The following is a 19,645-nucleotide window of genomic DNA, read 5'->3' on the forward strand; positions in this document are numbered from 1 at the left end:
AGAAGTTTGCCTTATGGCACAGGTGAGAAGTTAAAGTACAATATCAAAAAGATGTAATGTGTGGTGCCACAATGCAGTAAGAATGGGGCAGATGTAAAATAGCTAGGGCACAATCCTATGCATGTTTAGACAGAGGAAAGCCCTACAACTCCCAGCATTTCCCAGCCAGCTATGTCTGTCTAAACATGCATAGGATTGTGTCCTTAGTTATGAGACAACTTATTTGGGCAATTTGCACAGTATCTAAACTCAGTTGCTAAACCTGTCTGAGAATCATCATTTAAGAAAGTTCTTTATAATTAAGTTCTAGTGGATTCTGCCCAAAGCCTCCAAATCTAGTCAGAAGACCTCCTTTCCATTGTTGTTGGTATGCTGAAGGGGAGCCTGAAGTGCACTAACCATGCATCCATTCGTGAAACAAATTAAATCTTCACTGTTAACCTACAGAAGTATATTTATATTCATATTTACCTGTACAAACGCAACTCCAGCCATCAGAATCACCAATGAAAGCCACTGATATACACCTAATTTCTTACTGAGCATGGACACAGAAAATAATGCAGTGGTAAGAATTTTCAACTGATACGTGACCTGCAAAGACAAAAGTCAAGATGACTAAAATAACTCATTATTGGTATGCACAATTCTAAGAACCAACAACAAACCATCAAAAGCTAGTACCTGGTAAGTGGCTGCATCTAGATTTGACAAGGCAACATACAGCAGATTATTCTGTAGTGTGTAAATCCCAGAAGGAATGGCAAGTTTAAGTGTCTCCATTGGCTTATTAAGGATTTCATCATGTAACACTCGGTTCAAAGCTCGTAAATTGCACTCTGTGCAAAAAAAGAAGAGAATAAAAAGTCTTTGTAAATTTAAAAACGGATAGGTTAGAATGCTGTCTGTAAATTCTAATCAGCTTTTTGCTGAAACCTTTAAAGTTTTTGTTTTAAACATGCAGTGTTTGAAACAAATGGTTATTATGCAAACAGAGTGGTGTAGTGGCTAAAGTGTTGGACTGGGAGCCGGAAGATCCAGGTTCTAGTCCTCACTCGGCCATGAAAACCCACTGGGTGACTTTGGGCCAGTCACAGACTCTCAGCCCAGCCTACCTCACAGGGTTGTTATTGTGAGGATAAAATGGAGAGGAGGAGGAGGATTATGTATGCCGCCTTGGGTTCCTTGGAAGAAAAAAGGTGGGATACAAATGCAATAATAAATAAAAATAAATGTAAATGTAAATCCAAAGCAAATAGAAAAAAGTTGGCATCTTTATTGCATGAATGTGCAAAGATGCAATAATGCAAACAATGAAAGCACAGTAATATTTAATTCTTGCTTCTGAAGAGATATGTCTATAGTTTTAAGTAACCTGTCTCTTTACCAGTGGGAACTTCTGCATCCAAAGCAAGAAGACAGACTCTAGCTGTTTGTGTATTTTTCTCCCATGCCAACAAATGTCTTTTTCATTTTGGGATCCCGACTTCTTGTTGTTTCTGTTTCCAAAATACAAACTTCTTCAAACAACAAACTCGGGTGATAAGTGCTAACAGGACTGTAGGCAAAATGGGGCCACTGGAAAAAAAATGAGGGAGGAATCACCATGCTCAGGGAAACCCTAAGATTTTTCCAAAGAAAATAGCAAGCCTAAGGGGACAAATTCCCTCCCCCACTTCCTGCAAAAAAAACAAAACCCAGCCCAATGGACATGCTCAGTAGTCATGGAACGTAGAGTTGAAGTCAGGAAAAAAAATGATACTGGAGAGTGGGAGGGAAGGATGGATTCCCCTTCCAGAAGTAATGGCTGGCTGGAACCCTGAACAGGAACACTCCTTTTAAGAGGAAAGATACACTGCAACATTTTGTTGCAGGCCCCACTTGTATTAACAAAAATGCAGGTTGCTTACCTGTAACTGTAGTTCTTCGAGTGGTCATCTATGCATTCACACATATGGGCTTTGCGCCTGCGCAGAGACCAGACCGGAACCTACTATAGCTGAGTGGAACGTTTTTGGCGGGAACCCCTCCCCCACGCTACCGCGCATGTCCATGGGGTTCCCGCCCTTACCTCAGTTTACAGGAGTCCGACATTGTGCCCCCATAAACATGAGTGTAAATAAAATAAAGTACATTCCACAATAAAAACAGTGTCATTTATAAGTCTCACACCACCAAGTGGGGATGGTGGGTGGGTTGTGTGAATGCATAGATGACCACTCGAAGAACTACAGTTACAGGTAAGCAACCTGCATTTCTTCTTCGTGGTCTCTATGCATCACACATATGGGCGAGTAGCAAGCTGACATACCTTTGGAGGTGGGTTGGTGCATCATCTGAAGATCTCCGAGAGCACTGTCCTCCCAAACGAGCAGTCCTGCCTCGCACGGGTGTCCAAACTGTAGTGCTTGACAAACGTGGATGGAGTGGACCACGTTGCGGCTCTACAGACTTCAGTCAGTGGAACACCTCTGGTGAAGGCCACCGAAGTTGAAACAGCTCTGGTGGAATGAGCTGTCACAGGTTTCACTAACTCTATTTTAGAAATAGAGTAGGCCAATTCAATTGTCTCCACTATCCAACGTGACAGTCGTTGGCAGGAGACAGGGAGTCCCTTAGAAGGCTCCCCATAACAAATAAACAATTGTTTTGTCTTTCTAAAATTGTCCGTTCTGTCTTTGTAAAAAGCAAGAGCCCTTCTTACATCGAGAGTATGCAAGGAAGACTCAAGAGGTGTAGTTGGGTTAGGAAAGAAAGCAGGCAAAGTAATGTGCTGGGACAGATGAAAAGTTGACACTACCTTAGGTAGGAAGGCTGGGTCTGTGCGTAGCACAACCTTGTCCTTATGAAAAATAGTGTACGGGACATCTATCCTAAGAGCTTTAAGCTCACTTGCACGTCTTGCCGATGTGATGGCTACTAAAAAGACAGTCTTTAAAGTAAGCAGCCTGAGGTCTGTCGAAGCCATGGGCTCGAAGGGCTTGCGTGTCAATGCTTGCAGCACAACTGACAGGCTCCGTGGCGGCACGATAGTCTTCACAGTCGGTATCGTGTTCTTCAGACCTTTCAGAAATTTCTTGGTTGTTGGATGGGTAAAAGGTGTAAAACCATCCACACCCCGATGAAAAGATGTAATCGCAGCAAGGTGAACCCTGATGGATGCGAGCTTAAGTCCCTGCTGGAAAAGTGTCAATAAATAATTGAGGATGAAGGATAAGTGGCAAGATTCTGGTATTTTGTCCTTTTCCGATGCAAAATTCTGAAATCTCTGCCACTTTGCTGCATAAGATTTTCTTGTGGAAGGCTTTAGTGCTGCCAATATAATGTGGTCCACAGTCAAAACTCTGGTTCCAGAGGAGGAGTGGTTGCTATCCTCCATGCAGTCATCTTGAGGGTCGACAGATGTGAGTGTCGAACCCTGCCCTGGTGTCGAGACAGGAGCTTCGGTATTGACGGGAGCCTGATGTAATCCCCTCTCGATAACCGAAGAGCGTGGGAGAACCACGTCTGTCGAGGCCACCACGGTGTGATCAGGATGCAATCGGAGTTGTCCATCTGGATCTTGGCTATCACTCTTGTCAAAAGTGGAAAGGGAGGAAACATGTACAAGAGATTTCCTCTCCAAGTCCTGGTGAAAGCGTCTCCTAGAGAGCGCTTTCCTTTTCCTGCCCTGCTGCAAAACTTGGTACAGACTGCGTTGTCCTCGGTAGCGAAGACATCGACAGCAGGGCGGCCCCAGTACCGAAAAAGACTTTCTCGGAGTTCGACATCGAGCTCCCACTCGTGGTCGACATGGAAGGACCTGCTGAGAGAGTCCGCAATGATGTTCTCCTTGCCGGCTACATGGATCGCAGTCAGGTAAGTCCTTCTCTTTATGCACCAGTTCCATATCCTGAGTGCCGAACGGTTCAGGGGGTGTGATCTTGTTCCACCCTGCCTGTTGATGTATGCTACTACGGTAGTATTGTCCGTCGCGATCAAGACATTCTTGCCCTCGATCATCTGTGCAAATGCTTTTATTGCATTTCCTACTGCCAGGAGTTCGAGGTGATTGATGTGCTGTTCTCTCTGTGATCGAGGCCAACGACCTTGAGCGGTAAGGGAGTTGCAATGAGCTCCCCATCCTTCTAGGGATGCATCCGTTGTGATCGTTACCGAGGGCGACTGCTGTTGGAATGGAACGCCCTCCAGAAGCGTCGACATCGAGAACCACCATTTCAGAGATGCCCTCACTTGCTTCGGTATCGAAAGGTAAGTTCGTCGAGCATTGTGCCTGAGATCGAAAGTCCTTAAAAACCAGGCCTGCAATATCCTCATTCTGAGTCTTGCAAATCTGATGACTGCAGTAGTAGCTGCCATCAGACCTAATAGTCTCTGAACTGTCCATGCCGAAACCTTTCGGCGGCTCTCGGTATCGATGGCTAACTGCTGAAGGGTACTCGCCCTGGCCAAGGGTAAGTACGCTCTCCCGTCTCGAGATGAGAGGGTTACCCCTATGAAGTCCAACCTCTGCTGTGGGGTCAATATGGATTTTTCTTCGTTGATCCACAGCCCCAACGAGTCCAACAGGTTGAGGGTAGTTAGAATATCTGTCCGGAGCGTGTCGCTGTTGTCCGCTACCAGAAGCCAGTCGTCGAGGTATGGATAAACAAATATCCCTTCCTGTCTCAGGTGGGCACACACCACCGCCATGACTTTCGTGAAGACCCTCGGTGCCGTGGCCAATCCGAACGGAAGAACGGTGAATTGGTACTGGGCTGTACCGATGGAAAAACGAAGGTAAGCTTGATGCGACTTCCTGATAGAGATATGGAAGTACGCATCCTTCAGATCCACCACTGCGAACCAAACCTTTTTGTGTAGGAGCTGCAAAATCGAAGCAATCGTTGTCATACGAAACTTCCTCGGGGTGATGAATTTGTTCAATTGCCTTAAGTCCATGATCGGTCGAAGACCTCCATCTTTCTTCGGGACCGTGAAGTATCGGGAGAAAAACCCCTGGTTGAGTTCCTCTGCGGGTACGGGAAAGATAGCTCCCTTCGACAGCAAGGTCTGTACCTCGAGCAGCAGAGGAGGGGATGGCGCCGTTACTTTCACGCCCGAAAAAGGAGGAAGGACATCGAGCTCGATGGCATACCCTGAGTTGATGATAGTGAGCACCCAGGAGTCTGTTGTTATTAACTCCCATTGATGGTAATGGGGTGCTAGGCGGTTCGCAAAGGGAGGTGGATCTGGATCCGAAAAGTCAAACCCGCTGCTTCTTGCTGAAGTCGGGCTGCCTTTTATCTTGTTGGTACCTGCCTTGGTAAGGCCTCTTCCTCTGAAGCTGATGTTGTTGCTGTCGAGGTTGGAGCTGGTATTGGGGTCGATGCTGTTGTTGCATCGGAGGCCTTGTCCATCTTTTTGATCGGTACTGAGTCTGAGGAGCAGTAAACCCCATCTTTTTGGCTGTTGTTCTTGCCTTATAGATGGAGTCTAGTGTTTCATCGGTTTTTGAATGAAATAGACCTTCGCCATCGAATGGCATGTTTTCAATCCTAGCTTTGGTTTCGTGCGTAAGATTGGCTGATCTGAGCCAAGCATGCCTCCTCAAAGAAATGGCCCCCATCATCGATTTTGAATGGCAGTCCACCTGGTGTCGAGCGGTGGACAATTGTTGCCTTGCTATGGCCGATGCTTCGTTTTGAAAAACCCTTGCGAGCTCTTTTTTGTCCTCTGGGAGGTGTTCACACAAAGATCCCATCTTCTCCCAGAGAAAAAGCTGGTACCTCGCCATCGTTGCCTCGTATGCAGACGCCTTGATTCCTAGGGCGGAGGATGAGTAAACCCTTCTTCCAGTTTGGTCTAACTTTCTCCCCTCTCTATCTACGGGCGCAGAATGGGTTTTCTGTGACTGGCCCTGTGCAGACTCCACCACTATTGAATTTGGTTTAGGGTGTTGAGCCAAAAATTGTGTATCATCCTCTTTTACACGGTATAGTGATTCTAATCTTTTTGAAGTTGTTTGAGCCACTGCTGGAGTTTTCCAAGACAACTGAGCTGCTTGTTTTAGGGCGTGAGGTATTGGGATGGCTAGACGTTGATTTGTTGTTGTTTGAAACACGTCATAAATTGGGTCGATGACCGATTCATCTGCCTGCTGAATGTCGAGGCCTAATGCATTGGCCATTCTGAGCATATGGTCTGAGAAACGGACCATATCATCCGACGGCGAAGAAGGGTCAGCATCATCGACTGCATCGTCCGGAGAAGGTGCGGTTGGAACCAAAGAGTGTGCCGACTCGGAGTCGGATGGGTAGTTCTCTTCTGGCGAAGACAGCGTCACCACTTGCAAGTCTAGCCGTTCTTCCTGCGTAGATAATGCAGCCGGCGCAGCGACCGGTATCGCATGTTGTTCACGATGTCGAGGGGTCGATACCGTCGAAACTTGATGCATGGAGGGAGGAGGCAAAGGTAACTGGCATACCCTCGATGTTGGTGGAGGATGTGCATAATAGCCCTCAGGCTGGTAATGCTGCTGGTCACCTTGAAAAAATTGTTGTAGTCGGTAACGATCCCACTCGTAATAGCCGTACCTGGATTGGGGATCAGAGTACTGCGATACTCTGTCCCAATCGCGTCTTGGAGTCTGTCTTGGCGAGGGCTGCACAGGGATTAAACCCTGGAGCTCCTGGGGTCTTACAGGTTGTCGAGCGGAAGCTATCGACACCGAATCTCGGATCTCACCTTCTGATAAACTTGGAGGGCGTGTCGGTACCGTGGCCATCGGCACCGACAGAGGCCTCGACACCGAAGGAGATCTCGGTATCGAAGTGGTAGGCGCGGTAGGAGGAGTGGAATGGCTCCTGGCAGATTCCCGCGGTCGAGGTGACGCTAAAGCGGCTCTCTCCGCATCCCTCTTTCTCTTTTTCTTCTTCTTCTTCTCCAGTTCGGGAGAAGGCATCGGAGTTCTGGCTTTCTTAGAAACCTTCTTAGCCATTGAACTCGATAAAGACCGACCAGGCGTGAGGGGTATCTCAGCCCTATTTGCTCTGGCCTGCACTTCAGTGCTATGGTCTGACGGTTTGTCTGGAACAGTCTTGGTAACTGCCGTTTTGTGGGCAACGGACTTATGAACCGCCTTTTTCTCCATTGTAGGGGCCTCCGTGGCCTTGAGAGCCTTTTCCCACAGTATTGAACGGAGTCGGTCCGCTCGATTTTTTCTTGTTTGTTTGGTAAATGACATACAGTGGTGGCAGGCCTCAACAACGTGTCCTTCGCCCAAACACAAAACACAAAGGGAGTGTCCGTCAGTCGGCGGAAGTTTGGCCCCACACTTAACGCACTTTCTAAACGGGGCTTTAAGTGCCATAAAGGCCTCACGCGACCGAAGTCGCTGAGGAAAACTATCTACAATAACTTTTTTTTTTTTTTTTTTTAGATACAAGAAAGTTTGTAAGAAAAAAGAGTTTAGAAAAAGTTTAGAAAAGATTGAAGAACGAAGAAGATAGTAACAAGAAGAAGCTATACGAAAACGCTAGAGGTTCGGTTAAAAAGGTCTGTGCACAATGGCGGACGACGAAGAACTGAGGTAAGGGCGGGAACCCCATGGACATGCGCGGTAGCGTGGGGGAGGGGTTCCCGCCAAAAACGTTCCACTCAGCTATAGTAGGTTCCGGTCTGGTCTCTGCGCAGGCGCAAAGCCCATATGTGTGATGCATAGAGACCACGAAGAAGAACATGTAGTGGTTCCTGCCACGACACAGGCTCTGAACACCAGACCTCACGTCTGCCACCACTTCTTATGGGGCGACACAGGCTCTGAAATTGAGACCTAGCCGAGGCTACTCCCTGCTCAAGCCAAGCACCACCACTTGGTACATCTGAGGCAAGGGATAAAGCCCACCTTCCTCCAAACTATGTGGAGAAAGGGGTTTAAAATGGAGAATGGATTTTAATATATATAATAATGTGCTGTGAGTTATATCTGCTTAGGTGAATGATTGTCAGAGTGAGTGTTATATGTGTAAACTTAAGATGATAAACGCTAAACAGACACGTGGGATTTTTGTGGTAGTTTTAAAAGCAAAACAATCAAAATTTATTTTTAAAAGTTCATAAGCTTTGTTTCAAATAACAACATTTAAAAACCTTTTTGAAACCTTCCATACAATCCTGTCACTCTCACATTCGCGCTTTCCTTTTTCTCACACAATCACTCTTGAACTTTATTATCAGTATTGATTAATATACTTCCACTACGTGCACACCACACTCTAAAGACACCACTCACTACACTGACTCTCAAACTTCCCAGAACTTAAGTACCATAAATACAGAGAGCACTACAGACTCTAAGAGTACCTAACAAGTCTCCCTGAAAAGGTTCTCTCCAAAAGAACCTCTGAAAAGAACAAGAACAAGAACTCTCTGAAAAGAAGTCTCAATCCCCTCAGTCATTCCCTTATATATCACTTCTCCCCCCTCCCAAGACATTCTAACTCCGCCCACTCAGGCCAACATTCTAAAAACCACAGACTTACACACTGCAGACATACATTTGGAATTGACTTGTGGGGTGTAATGCCACAGTTCCCAATAAGAATTTTTTTTAAAAATCAGACACTTACTGCTGTCTTTGTAAACCAACAAAATACAGGCCATAATCTTCAAAAGCTCCGCGATAACCACTGCAGTTGAAGATAAATAACGAGGTCCTTCTTCTTTCAGTGTCCGAGAATAGCGCATAGTCAAAACCAAACTAGTCGTCTGGAAGACCAATATCCCCAAGGAAAGGTATTTTAGGTTGGTAGACATAGCTTGACTATCGCTTTCCTGAAGAAAAAGGAAAACATGTAAATTAAATGTAAAAATAGAGAGAAATCTCTGAAAAGAAGGAGCAATGAACCAAAGCAGTGCTGAAAGTGACATCAATGTAATAGAAAAATACCATGTTTTTGCTTGTGTTGTCTCTGCTACTTAAGAGCTATGCTCATTCAGCTGAATTACTTTTAGTTGCATAACCAATTGCTCAATTAAACCATGAAGGATCACAATGCAGGAGGCATTTGGAAGATAGCATTGGAAGATAGCAAACGAACGTAAGGTCTTTTTAAAAAAACTATTTCTCACCCACAAGTTATTATTTATAGTTTAGGAAATCCAGCATTCCATATGTCTAGACAGATGAGCCCAGGCTGTAATGTTTATTAAACAAATTAACTGAGAGCAAGGTGACATAAGGCTTGGAAGGGGGGTGTCTCAGTGGTATAAAATATCAGTCCTAGGAGCAAATCTGACCCTCCTGGGGCCCAATCCTGCCCTCCAGGGATCCCCAGATAGCCATGCACCTTTCTTTGGCCCCATCCCCTTTCCCCCAAGAGCCCATCCTTTGGTGATTTTCCATCTTTCTCAGCTTTTGTACAGTTTTCTCCCATTCTAAAAAGTTGAAATCTCTCTCTTAAGGTTTAATCACCAGCTACACTATGCTGGTCTTTTGGCCCTGCCTCACCCACCACTGGAATGTGGGCCTTGAAAGCTTCTCTGAAAGGGAATTCGGCCCTTGGGCTGCCAGACTGAGCTTCTTCCCCTCTAGCCTAGCACAATCGCCGTCCCAACGAACCTATGAAGTTGCTTGATGCCAACTCAGACCACTGATCCATCTGGGTCAGTACTGCCTCTTTTAACTGACGATGACCTAGTTCACATGATAGTGGGGTGGTCAATAAGCCACCATGGCTTGTAAATCACCCTGCACATGCCAGTCGCATGCTGATGGGATTACCATAATTACCCATGGCATGCAAACCCGGCAAGGGTAGCTTGTTGCAGTGGTTAACAAAGCACCCAGAACCCATGGGTGGCTTGTTAACCATAACAACAAGCCACCTTCACTGGGTTCACACAACATGGGAAGCCACATTGCTGAAGGTAATTATGCTACTGGCATGCACAGTGGGAGAAATAAGCCAACATGGCTTATGTCCCATGCTATGATTGTGCAATCCAGGCCCAATAGCTCTCCGAGGACTGTGACGGAGGCCTTTCCCTGTTCTGCTACACGTTTTGATCTGAGACATTCTGCACACAAACCATGCACTCTTCTACTGAGTTATGGCTCAGCACTTAAATATTGAAAAAACTCAGATCATAAAATCATAGAATAGCAGAGTTGGAAGGGACCTACAAGGCCATCGAGTCCAACCCCCTGCTCAATGCAGGAATCCACCCTAAAGCGTCCCTGACAGATGGTAGTCCAGCTGCCTCTTGAATGCCTCTAGTGTGGGAGAGCCCACAACCTCCCTAGGTAACTGATTTCATTGTCGTACTGCTCTAACAGTCAGGAAGTTTTTCCTGATGTCCAGCTGGAATCTGGCTTCCTTTAACTTGAGGCCATTATTCTGTGTCCTGCACTCTGGGAGGATCGAGAAGAGATCCTGGTCCTTCTCTGTGTGACAACCTTTTAAGTATTTGAAGAGTGCTATCATGTCTCCCCTCAATCTTCTCTTCTCCAGGCTAAACATGCCCAGTTCTTTCAGTCTCTCTTCATAGGGCTTTGTTTCCAGACCCCTGATCATCCTGGTTGCCCTCCTCTGAACACGCTCCAGCTTGTCTGTGTCCTTCTTGAATTGTGGAGCCCAGAACTGGACGCAATACTCTAGATGAGGCCTAACCGGGGCCAAATAGAGAGGAACCAGTACCTCACGTGATTTGGAAGCTATACTTCTATTAATGCAGCCCAAAATAGCATTTGCCTTTCTTGCAGCCATATTGCACTGCTGGCTCATATTCAGCTTGCAATCTACAACAATTCCAAGATCTTTCTCGTTTGTAGTATGCTGAGTCAAGTATCCCCCATCTTGTAACTGTGCCTTTGGTTTCTATTTCCTAAATGTAGAACTTGGCATTTATCCCTATTAAATTTCATTCTGTTGTTTTCAGCCCAGCACTCCAGCCTATCAAGATCACTTTGAAGTTTGTTTCTGTCTTCCAGGGTATTAGCTATACCACCCAATTTTGTGTCATCTGCAAATTTGATCAGCGTTCCCTGCACCTCCTCGTCCAAATCATTAATAAAAATGTTGAAGAGCACTGGGCCCAGGACTGAGCCCTGCGGCACCCCACTCGTTGCCTCTCCCCAGTTTGAGAAGGTTCCATTGATAAGTACTCTTTGAGTCCGATTCTGTAGCCAACTGTGGATCCACCTAATAGTTGTTCCATCTAGCCCACTTTTCGCTAGTTTGTTAATCAGAATATCATGGGGTACTTTGTCAAAAGCTTTGCTGAAGTCAAGATATAGGACATCCACAGCATTCCCACAGTCCACAAGGGAGGTTACCCGATCAAAAAATGAGATCAAATTAGTCTGACAGGATTTGTTCCTGACAAATCCATGTTGGCTTCTAGTAATCACTGCATTGATTTCAAGGTGTTTGCAGACTGACTTCTTTATAATCTGCTCCAGATCTCTCTCAAGTCAGTAGCTGAGCACGGTTTTCAACCCGTGAACTTAGCAGCCTGTTCCAAGTGAAACCAGCATGCTTTATCCAGTGAGCCACACTTCCTTGAACTATTCAGCCAACCCTCTGCGTACACAGACAAGCATATTAACATCAGTCTGTATGCCATCCTGGACACAGCATGCCAAAACTGAAGAGCTGAGCGCTTTACAGAGCAATAATTACAGATGCTTGAAGCAAGTTCTGTTGTTAAAGGATCCTGAGAATCTCTGCCTTTTAAAACAAAGGCTGAATGCTAACCCTGTTTGATGCAAATACAAATTTGAAAATGTGATAACAACAGCAGGTAAAACAAGAAAGACTGAGCTGAGTAAACCCAGTGTTTTGCACTCTTTGGAATCCCATTGTTATTTTTCAAGGGCTGACTGATGGTAGGCTAGATCTACACCACCACTTTTTAGCAATATTGAAGTGACCTGATAACTGTTGTGGCACAATCCACATTCCATATACTACTTTCATATTGCTATATCCTGCTTTTTATTCCACATTCGTAATGATTTGACACAAGGTGTAGATCTGATCATAGAGTGAAACCATGCAGGATTGCAGCAGACCTGTGTTTTCAAACATGGCTCACCACCAAAAACCAGTAACAGAGAAGTGGCAAAGGTACTGAACCCTTCCTTTGATCATTTCCCCCTCTTTCGTCAACTACTGTTTTCCCTCCATCTTATACACAAGAACCCCCATAGTATCTGAATTTAGATAGCATGTAGCAACCTCTGATCAGCCCAATTATGGCTGAATATTCAGAATGGTGGCATAATGTGCCCAGCACGCACTGTGGCAAATCGTGCGCTAATTAATGAACTCACGATTGGCCACTATTACATGTGAACTGGGTTATAGTCTCATAGTCTGAATAGGAGAAAAGGAGCTGGAAGTCAGGTTGCTGGGATAGGCAATAGTATTCAGAATCCTTAGTTTCCTATTGGAAATCGTGTGCATGTGCACTTGCACACTCACAGCCTTACTACTGTGTGCTGGTGATTGTGTTTGAATACATAGGTCTGCCATCATCACATGTCGCTCCATCCTAACTGCAGCAAAATTTCTCCCTATAGGCTTTAGTACAGTTTCAAAAAAAGACTTTGTGTACTAACATTCAATTCTTTCGATCTCTCCTTTCCAGCCAAAACCAAGAAAGCAGTTCAAGTATTAAATCAGTATCTAATGTCAATAACGTACTGGATAAGGACAAACAACTTGAAGCTTAATCCAGACAAGACGGAGGTGCTCTTGGGACGCTTCCAAAGAGGGGTCTCCTAGAACTACCAACGAGAAAGCATCGTGCAATTATTCTATCTTTTGTTTCTTAATGGATTGTCTATGGTGGGAAAACACGGTTCTGAGTGGAAGATGATGATATCTGGAACCCCACAAAATTCTGTGAATGAGACAAGGCAGTGAGGTAACTAAAAGTCTTCTCTAGAAGTAATCTTGCTCAGTCGAAAGGTAGAACAGGGAATATGGATTTGACCAGTGTTGGATGAGGTTAAGCTGCTCTTGAAGACTCAATTTTGCAGTTTGGGTGTACTCCTGAATTTAGTCCTGAACTTGGATGTCCAGGTTTCAGCGATGACCAGGAATGCATTTGCACAGCTAAGGCTAGTGCGCCAACTCCGTCTGTTCATGGTGATGTTGTTAGCATAACCACCTCCATTTTTAAAAGGAAACTGTGAAACATACCAAGCAAAATGTCATGATGTCCTGTATGCGAGAATGTCTTCAAGGGTGTCTTCATGTCTCTGTCTTATCTTACATAAACAATAGCCTCTCGGCTCCAGTATTCCTGTGTCAAAGTTAACTCTCTGTAACTCACTGTCAGGCCAAAGGTATTGTTGACAGAACAGAGAATTGTTTAGCATAATTAGCTATGCCCCAGTGTTATGTTCTGATTGGTTAATGCTGCTACTAGGCCCTGCCCCTTGAAAGCTCAAATACTGTACCATATTCCCTATGTCTTTTGTCTGATTGCTCCCTTTGAAGAGACCAGGCCTTGATTACTAATCAATAAAGCGCTTTTGAACCCTCTGTCGCTGGAATGGTGGAGTCGTGCTTAAGGGCTGTTTGGATTTCGTCCTTGGGTGAAAAGAACATTGATCTAACAATGTCAGATCAGGCCACAGGGACATGGGCCTTAGTTACATGGTGACTGGACATCTGTAATGCCTTTGAAAAAGTGTTCAGAAACCTCAACTGGTCTAGAATGGTATGGCCACACTATTGACCAGGGCCAGTTATAGGAAGCATGCGACTCCCTTCTTACAACAGCTTCTTTAGTTAATGGTCTGTTTCCTAGCACAATTCAAAATGCTGGTTTTGACCTATAAAGCCATTCATAACTTGGGCTATTTGAAAGACTGTATTTCCACATATCAGCCTGCTCAGGTTTTAAGATCCTCGTGAAAGCCCCTTCTATCAGTCCTGGCACTAGAGGAGGCCAGGCTGGCTTTACCTGTTTGTCCTTTCGCTGGTAGGCAAAGACATTTTCATTCAGACCAGTTTTGGTATCTAAGCTGATTTGCTGCTGATGTAGGTTTACACTTTTCAGTGCTGTTATTTCTTCACTGGCTGCCAATTAGTTTCCTGGCGAAGTATAAAGTGTTCGTTATTACTGTCATGTCTAACCCTACTGCCCCTGTTTTGGGAGAAGGTGTTTCGGATCTAGAGGAGGAGGTGCCAGACACCAGCCAGCCTGTACCAGTGGGGGAGGAAACTCTCACGGGTGATTCACCAGCTGGGAGTCAGCCCTCTCCAGAGCTTATCTCCTCAAGGCCAAATCCTACACACTCAGTGGGAAGTGAGCTTTCTTCTGGAGGAGAGCACCCCAACAAACTAACTGATGCTAGGGTCCGCCGGAAGCTAAAACGCAGGGAGCGGAAGGAAGGCGTGAGAAAGTCAGTCTAACTAGAATTGCACCAGAACCTGACCCCGCACCAGGCTCTCTGCAGTTACAGGTGTTTGGGAAGGGGCTTCCTGTTCTCCTTGGTCGGACAATTGTCTCACTTAGTTTGCATAGTTTTGCCTAGGGGGAAGTTTCCAAGAGATTAGGCTCTCTTCAGGTAGAAGAGATGTTTGGTGCTTAATAAAAGCTTTGTGGATTACCTAGCAGGCCTTGTCATTCGTCTCCCATCAAAAGCAAGAGCTTTCTGAGAAACACAACAATTACCTTTAAAGCCCTACATGGTTTGGGTCCAGATTACCTGCGGGATCACCTTCTCCCATACAATCCGCCCTGCACACTTAGGTCCTCTGGGAAGAATTTACTTCAGCTAGCTAAAACTAGATTGACAACTGTTACCCAGAGGACCTTCTCTTCTGCCACTCCCAGACTGTAGAATGGCTTGCTGGGATTGATTTGCCAACTCAGCAGTCTTTCTGAATATAAAAAAGCTATAAAGATTGATCTCTTCCGGCAGGTCTACCCAGTTGAACTTTAAGAAGTCTGGCTGTTTTTTTAAAAAACAATGTATTAGTTGTATATGTTTTAATCAGTTTTATGTATTTTATAACATTTTTGTATTCAATGTTGTTCCCCGCCTTGATCCAGAGGGAGAGGCGGGTAATAAATAAATAAATTTATTATTATTATTATTGATATGTCTTATTTGTGTTTTCATTTTACTTGATCAGATTTAATATTTTAATTATAATTTTGTTATTTACCTGGATTTTATTGTCAGCCACCTTGAACACTATTTTAGGGTATCAATGTAATAAAATAAAGCAAAATAAAAATCAATAAATACACAAATGGTCAGAGCCAGGTTGGAGACATGGACAGCTATACTCAAATTCAGTTGTCAGGGAGGTGTTTGATAAGGACCTTGAGGTCAGTGGCTTGAGCTGGCAAAGCTACAGACTGAAGTACAGAAAGCTGATGATGCTACTGTCCTGACTAGGCAAAGGCAGAAGGCCAGCATTTATACATTGCAGGGTTCATAAGACTGTATACCCTGCTGAAGTCTAACCACACCCAGTCCATGACATGTTATCTTGGTGATGTCCTGATTCTAGATTCAGACTGCCCAACAAAAACTAGCATTACCATCCTGTACCTGCCCCAGCAACAATTCTTATCTAACAGGTCTACAGAGCAGAACAAGTTGTTTACCTCTAGGATTAATTTATTTCTGTCTTTGGCTGTATGTTTAATTACAGTATCAGAATATTTGTCAAGCATGGCACAATCAACGAACAAACAGGACCATAAACAACATTCTATAGCCTTCCACCCTTCTATTTGAACAGCTTTACAGACCACTGATTGGTTCCAGTATATTGATTCGCTTTCATAAATGTCATTCTTCTTCCCAGATAGGCAACTGTTTTGCTATGATATGCATACAGGCTATTCTAGAAAAATAAACAAAGAGAAAAAGGTGGTTTTCAATTGGAAATGGGGAGTGGGCTAAGAAAGCATTTTGGTGCTTATATCCTTATTTCTCCACAACCTGGGGCTTGTCTTGACGAAGGGTTTGCCAAGTGGTGGATTCACAGTAGCAGCAGGTCATCTACATGACGCAGCCGCCATTGCGAAGCCATCCGGGGGCAAACCCCAGAAACTCCACTGAGAAAAAGTCGGGCACTTAACCCAACTTTTTTGGCTGCAGAGGTGTGTCACAACCAATGGCACCCCCTGATTGGTCGCCCTCGGCTGGACAGAGAATGGGCGGACCTCTAGGAGCTCAGCAGAGCCCCATGCATCTCTGTAAATAAAAATAAAATAAAAATGGGGGGGAGGAACAGGCAGCCAGGGGGAGAGGTGATTTGGGCACTGCGCATCCCCCTGGCTGCCTCATTCCTCCCCCATCCCCTGCCCCGGTGCTCAGCATGGTGCCAGTGGCAACTTTGCACTTGCATTCCTTCCTGTGCAAATGCCGGGAAGGAGCACAAATGCGGGAGCCCGAGGCCTCATGGTGCCAAAGCACCACCGTCAAGACGGGGGCCTGGTGTGCTCCAGATGTTTTAGACCACGGGCCCTTTCATACGCCGTACTGAAGGTGCATGCATGCGCCCCAAGTACGACCCCAAAATGATAGTGTGGACTACAGCCAGAAGAGACGGAGGAGGCGGCGGCTGGGGAATCTGGGCGGAGGAGGCGGCGGCTGGGGAATCTGGGCGCATCCTTGCCGCCTCCCCGCCGACCTCCTGCTGCCTGGGTAAGAGCGACCCGGGTCGGAGAGCTCGGCGGAGGCGGAGATGACCTGAAAACAAGCTTAGAGATGACCTGAAAACAAAAAGGGATACATATAGGAAGTGGAAGGAAGGCCAGGCTACAAAAGAAGAGTACAGACAAGTGGCGCAGAAGTGCCGAAATGGCGTCAGGAAGGCTAAAGCTGTGAATGAGCTGAGATTAGCGAGGGATGCGAAAAGCAATAAAAAGGCTTTCTTCAGATACGTGAGTAGTAAAAGACAGAGGAAAGAAATAGCGGTTTAACTGCTTAATGAGGATGGCAAATTGATAACAGACGACAAAGAAAAGGCTGAAGTGCTCAATTCCTACTTTGCCTCGGTCTTCTCCCAAAAGCGGGTCTACGACCCCCCTGGAAAAAGTAAAGCAGAAGTTGAGGGAGCAGGATTGCAGTTTGAGATTGATAAACAAATGGTCAAAGGACACCTAATTTCCTTGAATGAGTTTAAACCGCCAGGGCCCGATGAACTGCATCCTAGAGTAATGAAGGAGCTAGCAGAAGAACTCTCAGAACCTTTGTCTATTATCTTTGCAAAATCATGGAAGACGGGTGAGGTGCCGGACGACTGGAGGAGGGCTAACGTTGTCCCTATCTTCAAAAAGGGCAAAAAGGAGGAACCTGGGAACTACAGACCAGTCAGTCTGACATCCATCCCTGGGAAAATTCTGGAGCAGATTATAAAGAAGTCAATTTGTAAACACCTTGAAATCAATGCAGTGATTACTAGAAGCCAACATGGATTTGTCAGGAACAAAGCCTGTCAGACTAATTTGATCTCATTTTTTGACAGGATAACCTCCCTTGTGGATTGTGGGAACTCTGTGGATGTCATATATCTTGACTTCAGCAAAGCTTTTGACAAAGTACCACATGACATTCTGATTAACAAACTAGCGAAAAGTGGGCTAGATGGAACAACTATTAGGTGGATTCACAGTTGGCTACAGAATCGGACTCAAAGAGTACTTATCAATGGAACTTGAGTACTTCTCAAACTGGGGAGAGGCAACGAGTGGGGTGCCGCAGGGCTCAGTCCTGGGCCCAGTGCTCTTCAACATTTTTATTAATGACTTGGACGAGGAGGTGCAGGGAACGCTGATCAAATTTGCAGATGACACAAAATTGGGTGGGATAGCTAATACCCTGGAAGACAGAAACAAACTTCAAAGTGATCTTGATAGGCTGGAGTGCTGGGCTGAAAACAACAGAATGAAATTTAATAGGGATAAATGCCAAGTTCTACATTTAGGGAATAGAAACCAAATGCACAGTTACAAGATGGGGGACACTTGGCTCAGCAATACTACAAACGAGAAAGATCTTGGAATTGTTGTAGATCGCAAGCTGAATATGAGCCAACAGTGGCTGCAAGAAAGGCAAATGCTATTTTGGGCTACATTAATAGAAGTATAGCTTCCAAATCACGTGAGGTACTGGTTCCTCTCTATTTGGCCCTGGTTAGGCCTCATCTAGAGTATTGTGTCCAGTTCTGGGCTCCACAATTCAAGAAGGATGCAGACAAGCTGGAGCGTGTTCAGAAGAGGGCAACCAGGATGATCAGAGGTCTAGAAACAAAGCCCTATGAAGAGAAACTGAAAGAACTGGGCATGTTTAGCCTGGAGAAGAGAAGATTGAGGGGAGACATGATAGCACTCTTCAAATACTTAAAGGGTTGTCACATAGAGGAAGGCCAGGATCTCTTCTCGATCCTCCCAGAGTGCAGGACATGGAATAACGGGCTCAAGTTAAAGGAAGCCAGATTCCAGCTGGACATCAGGAAAAACTTCCTGACTGTTAGAGCAGTGCGACAGTGGAATCAGTTACCTAGGGAGGTTGTGGGCTCTCCCACACTAGAGGCATTCAAGAGGCAGCTGGACAACCATCTGTCAGGGATGCTTTAGGGTGGATTCCTGCATTGAGCAGGGGGTTGGACTCGATGGCCTTGTAGGCCCCTTCCAACTCTGCGATTCTATGATTCTATGATTAAAAAATGGAGCTGCAGGAGAAAGTTAGCACTTCAAGGAATGGATATATGGGGTACGACATAGCCCCTCAAAATCCTACCATGGTTAGGGTGAGTGAGTCCTCTCTGTAATCCACAGGACTAGTGGCACAAAACTGGTATTGTTCAGATTCTGTTTTGTTTTGATGTTTAATTGATTCTTTAATTCCTGTTCCCATAGTGCATGCTTTAATACGGTTACCTGTTGTATACTTGGCTAAAGATATATGCAATGACAAGAGCAACAAGTAGGAGCGATTTTTCTCTCCTAACCTAAATGTCAAATGTCTCAGAATGCCAATAAAAAGGGCCAGGGTGCTAGCAGAACTACATAGGAATAGTCCAGATGTGGTGTCCCTCCAAGAGACACATCAGAATCAGTGAATGATAATGTGTTTAAAAATGATGGATAAGAGATGGATGGATAAGAGGTCAGTTCATTCCCCGGCACCCCTAAGACATGAGGGGTCTCTATACTTATTGCTAAGAAATGTTTGTTTGTTAAAGTGGCAGTACTCAAACACCAGAATAGAAGGTTTGGGGTTTTTGTTGGGACAGATAGAAGGCAAGATCTATTCTATCTAAAATGGAGGAATGTCTGGATAGGAGCATAAATAAATAGCAAAAACATTTGTGGGGGATGTCTGACAAAATTGGTTCAATCCCACCAACTGTTTGATGCATGGAGGAAAATGCACCCTATACATTTTACTCAGAAACTATACATTTTACTCAGACTAGCACCAGCACCAATCCTATGATAGGATAGACTATGTGCTGGTCTCACAAGGTCTTTGGGAGCATGTACAGGACATACAAATTGGGCAGATCATGTGCCATTTGTGACAACAATAAACATACAAAATGAGGAAATAAGGTATTGTACTCCTAATTTACTTACCCATCCAGAAATAGACACAATACACACAGCAATAATGCCTCTG

The 19,645-nt window shown here is 45.1% G+C and overlaps 1 protein-coding gene across 3 annotated transcripts in view; it reads right to left on the reverse strand.

Moving 5' to 3' along the window:
• The window catches only part of SLC35A3 (solute carrier family 35 member A3), a 42,762-nt gene that overhangs the window by 13,213 nt on the left and 9,904 nt on the right, over positions 1-19,645 (reverse strand). For 2 of the 3 annotated variants that reach the window (XM_063135807.1, XM_063135802.1), the window contains exons 2-4: positions 8,610-8,814; positions 685-839; positions 472-594 (exon numbers count right to left, since the gene is read on the reverse strand). In XM_063135807.1, the coding sequence (XP_062991877.1) occupies positions 472-594; positions 685-839; positions 8,610-8,796 (465 nt within the window). In that variant the 5' untranslated portion in view covers positions 8,797-8,814. Of the gene's footprint in view, positions 1-471; positions 595-684; positions 840-8,609; positions 8,815-12,604; positions 12,709-19,645 lie in introns of those variants that run through there. The other variant, XM_063135817.1, reaches the window with a different exon arrangement.

The sequence above is a fragment of the Elgaria multicarinata genome, chromosome 1, assembly GCF_023053635.1.
Source record: "Elgaria multicarinata webbii isolate HBS135686 ecotype San Diego chromosome 1, rElgMul1.1.pri, whole genome shotgun sequence".
Lineage (NCBI taxonomy): Eukaryota > Metazoa > Chordata > Lepidosauria > Squamata > Anguidae > Elgaria > Elgaria multicarinata.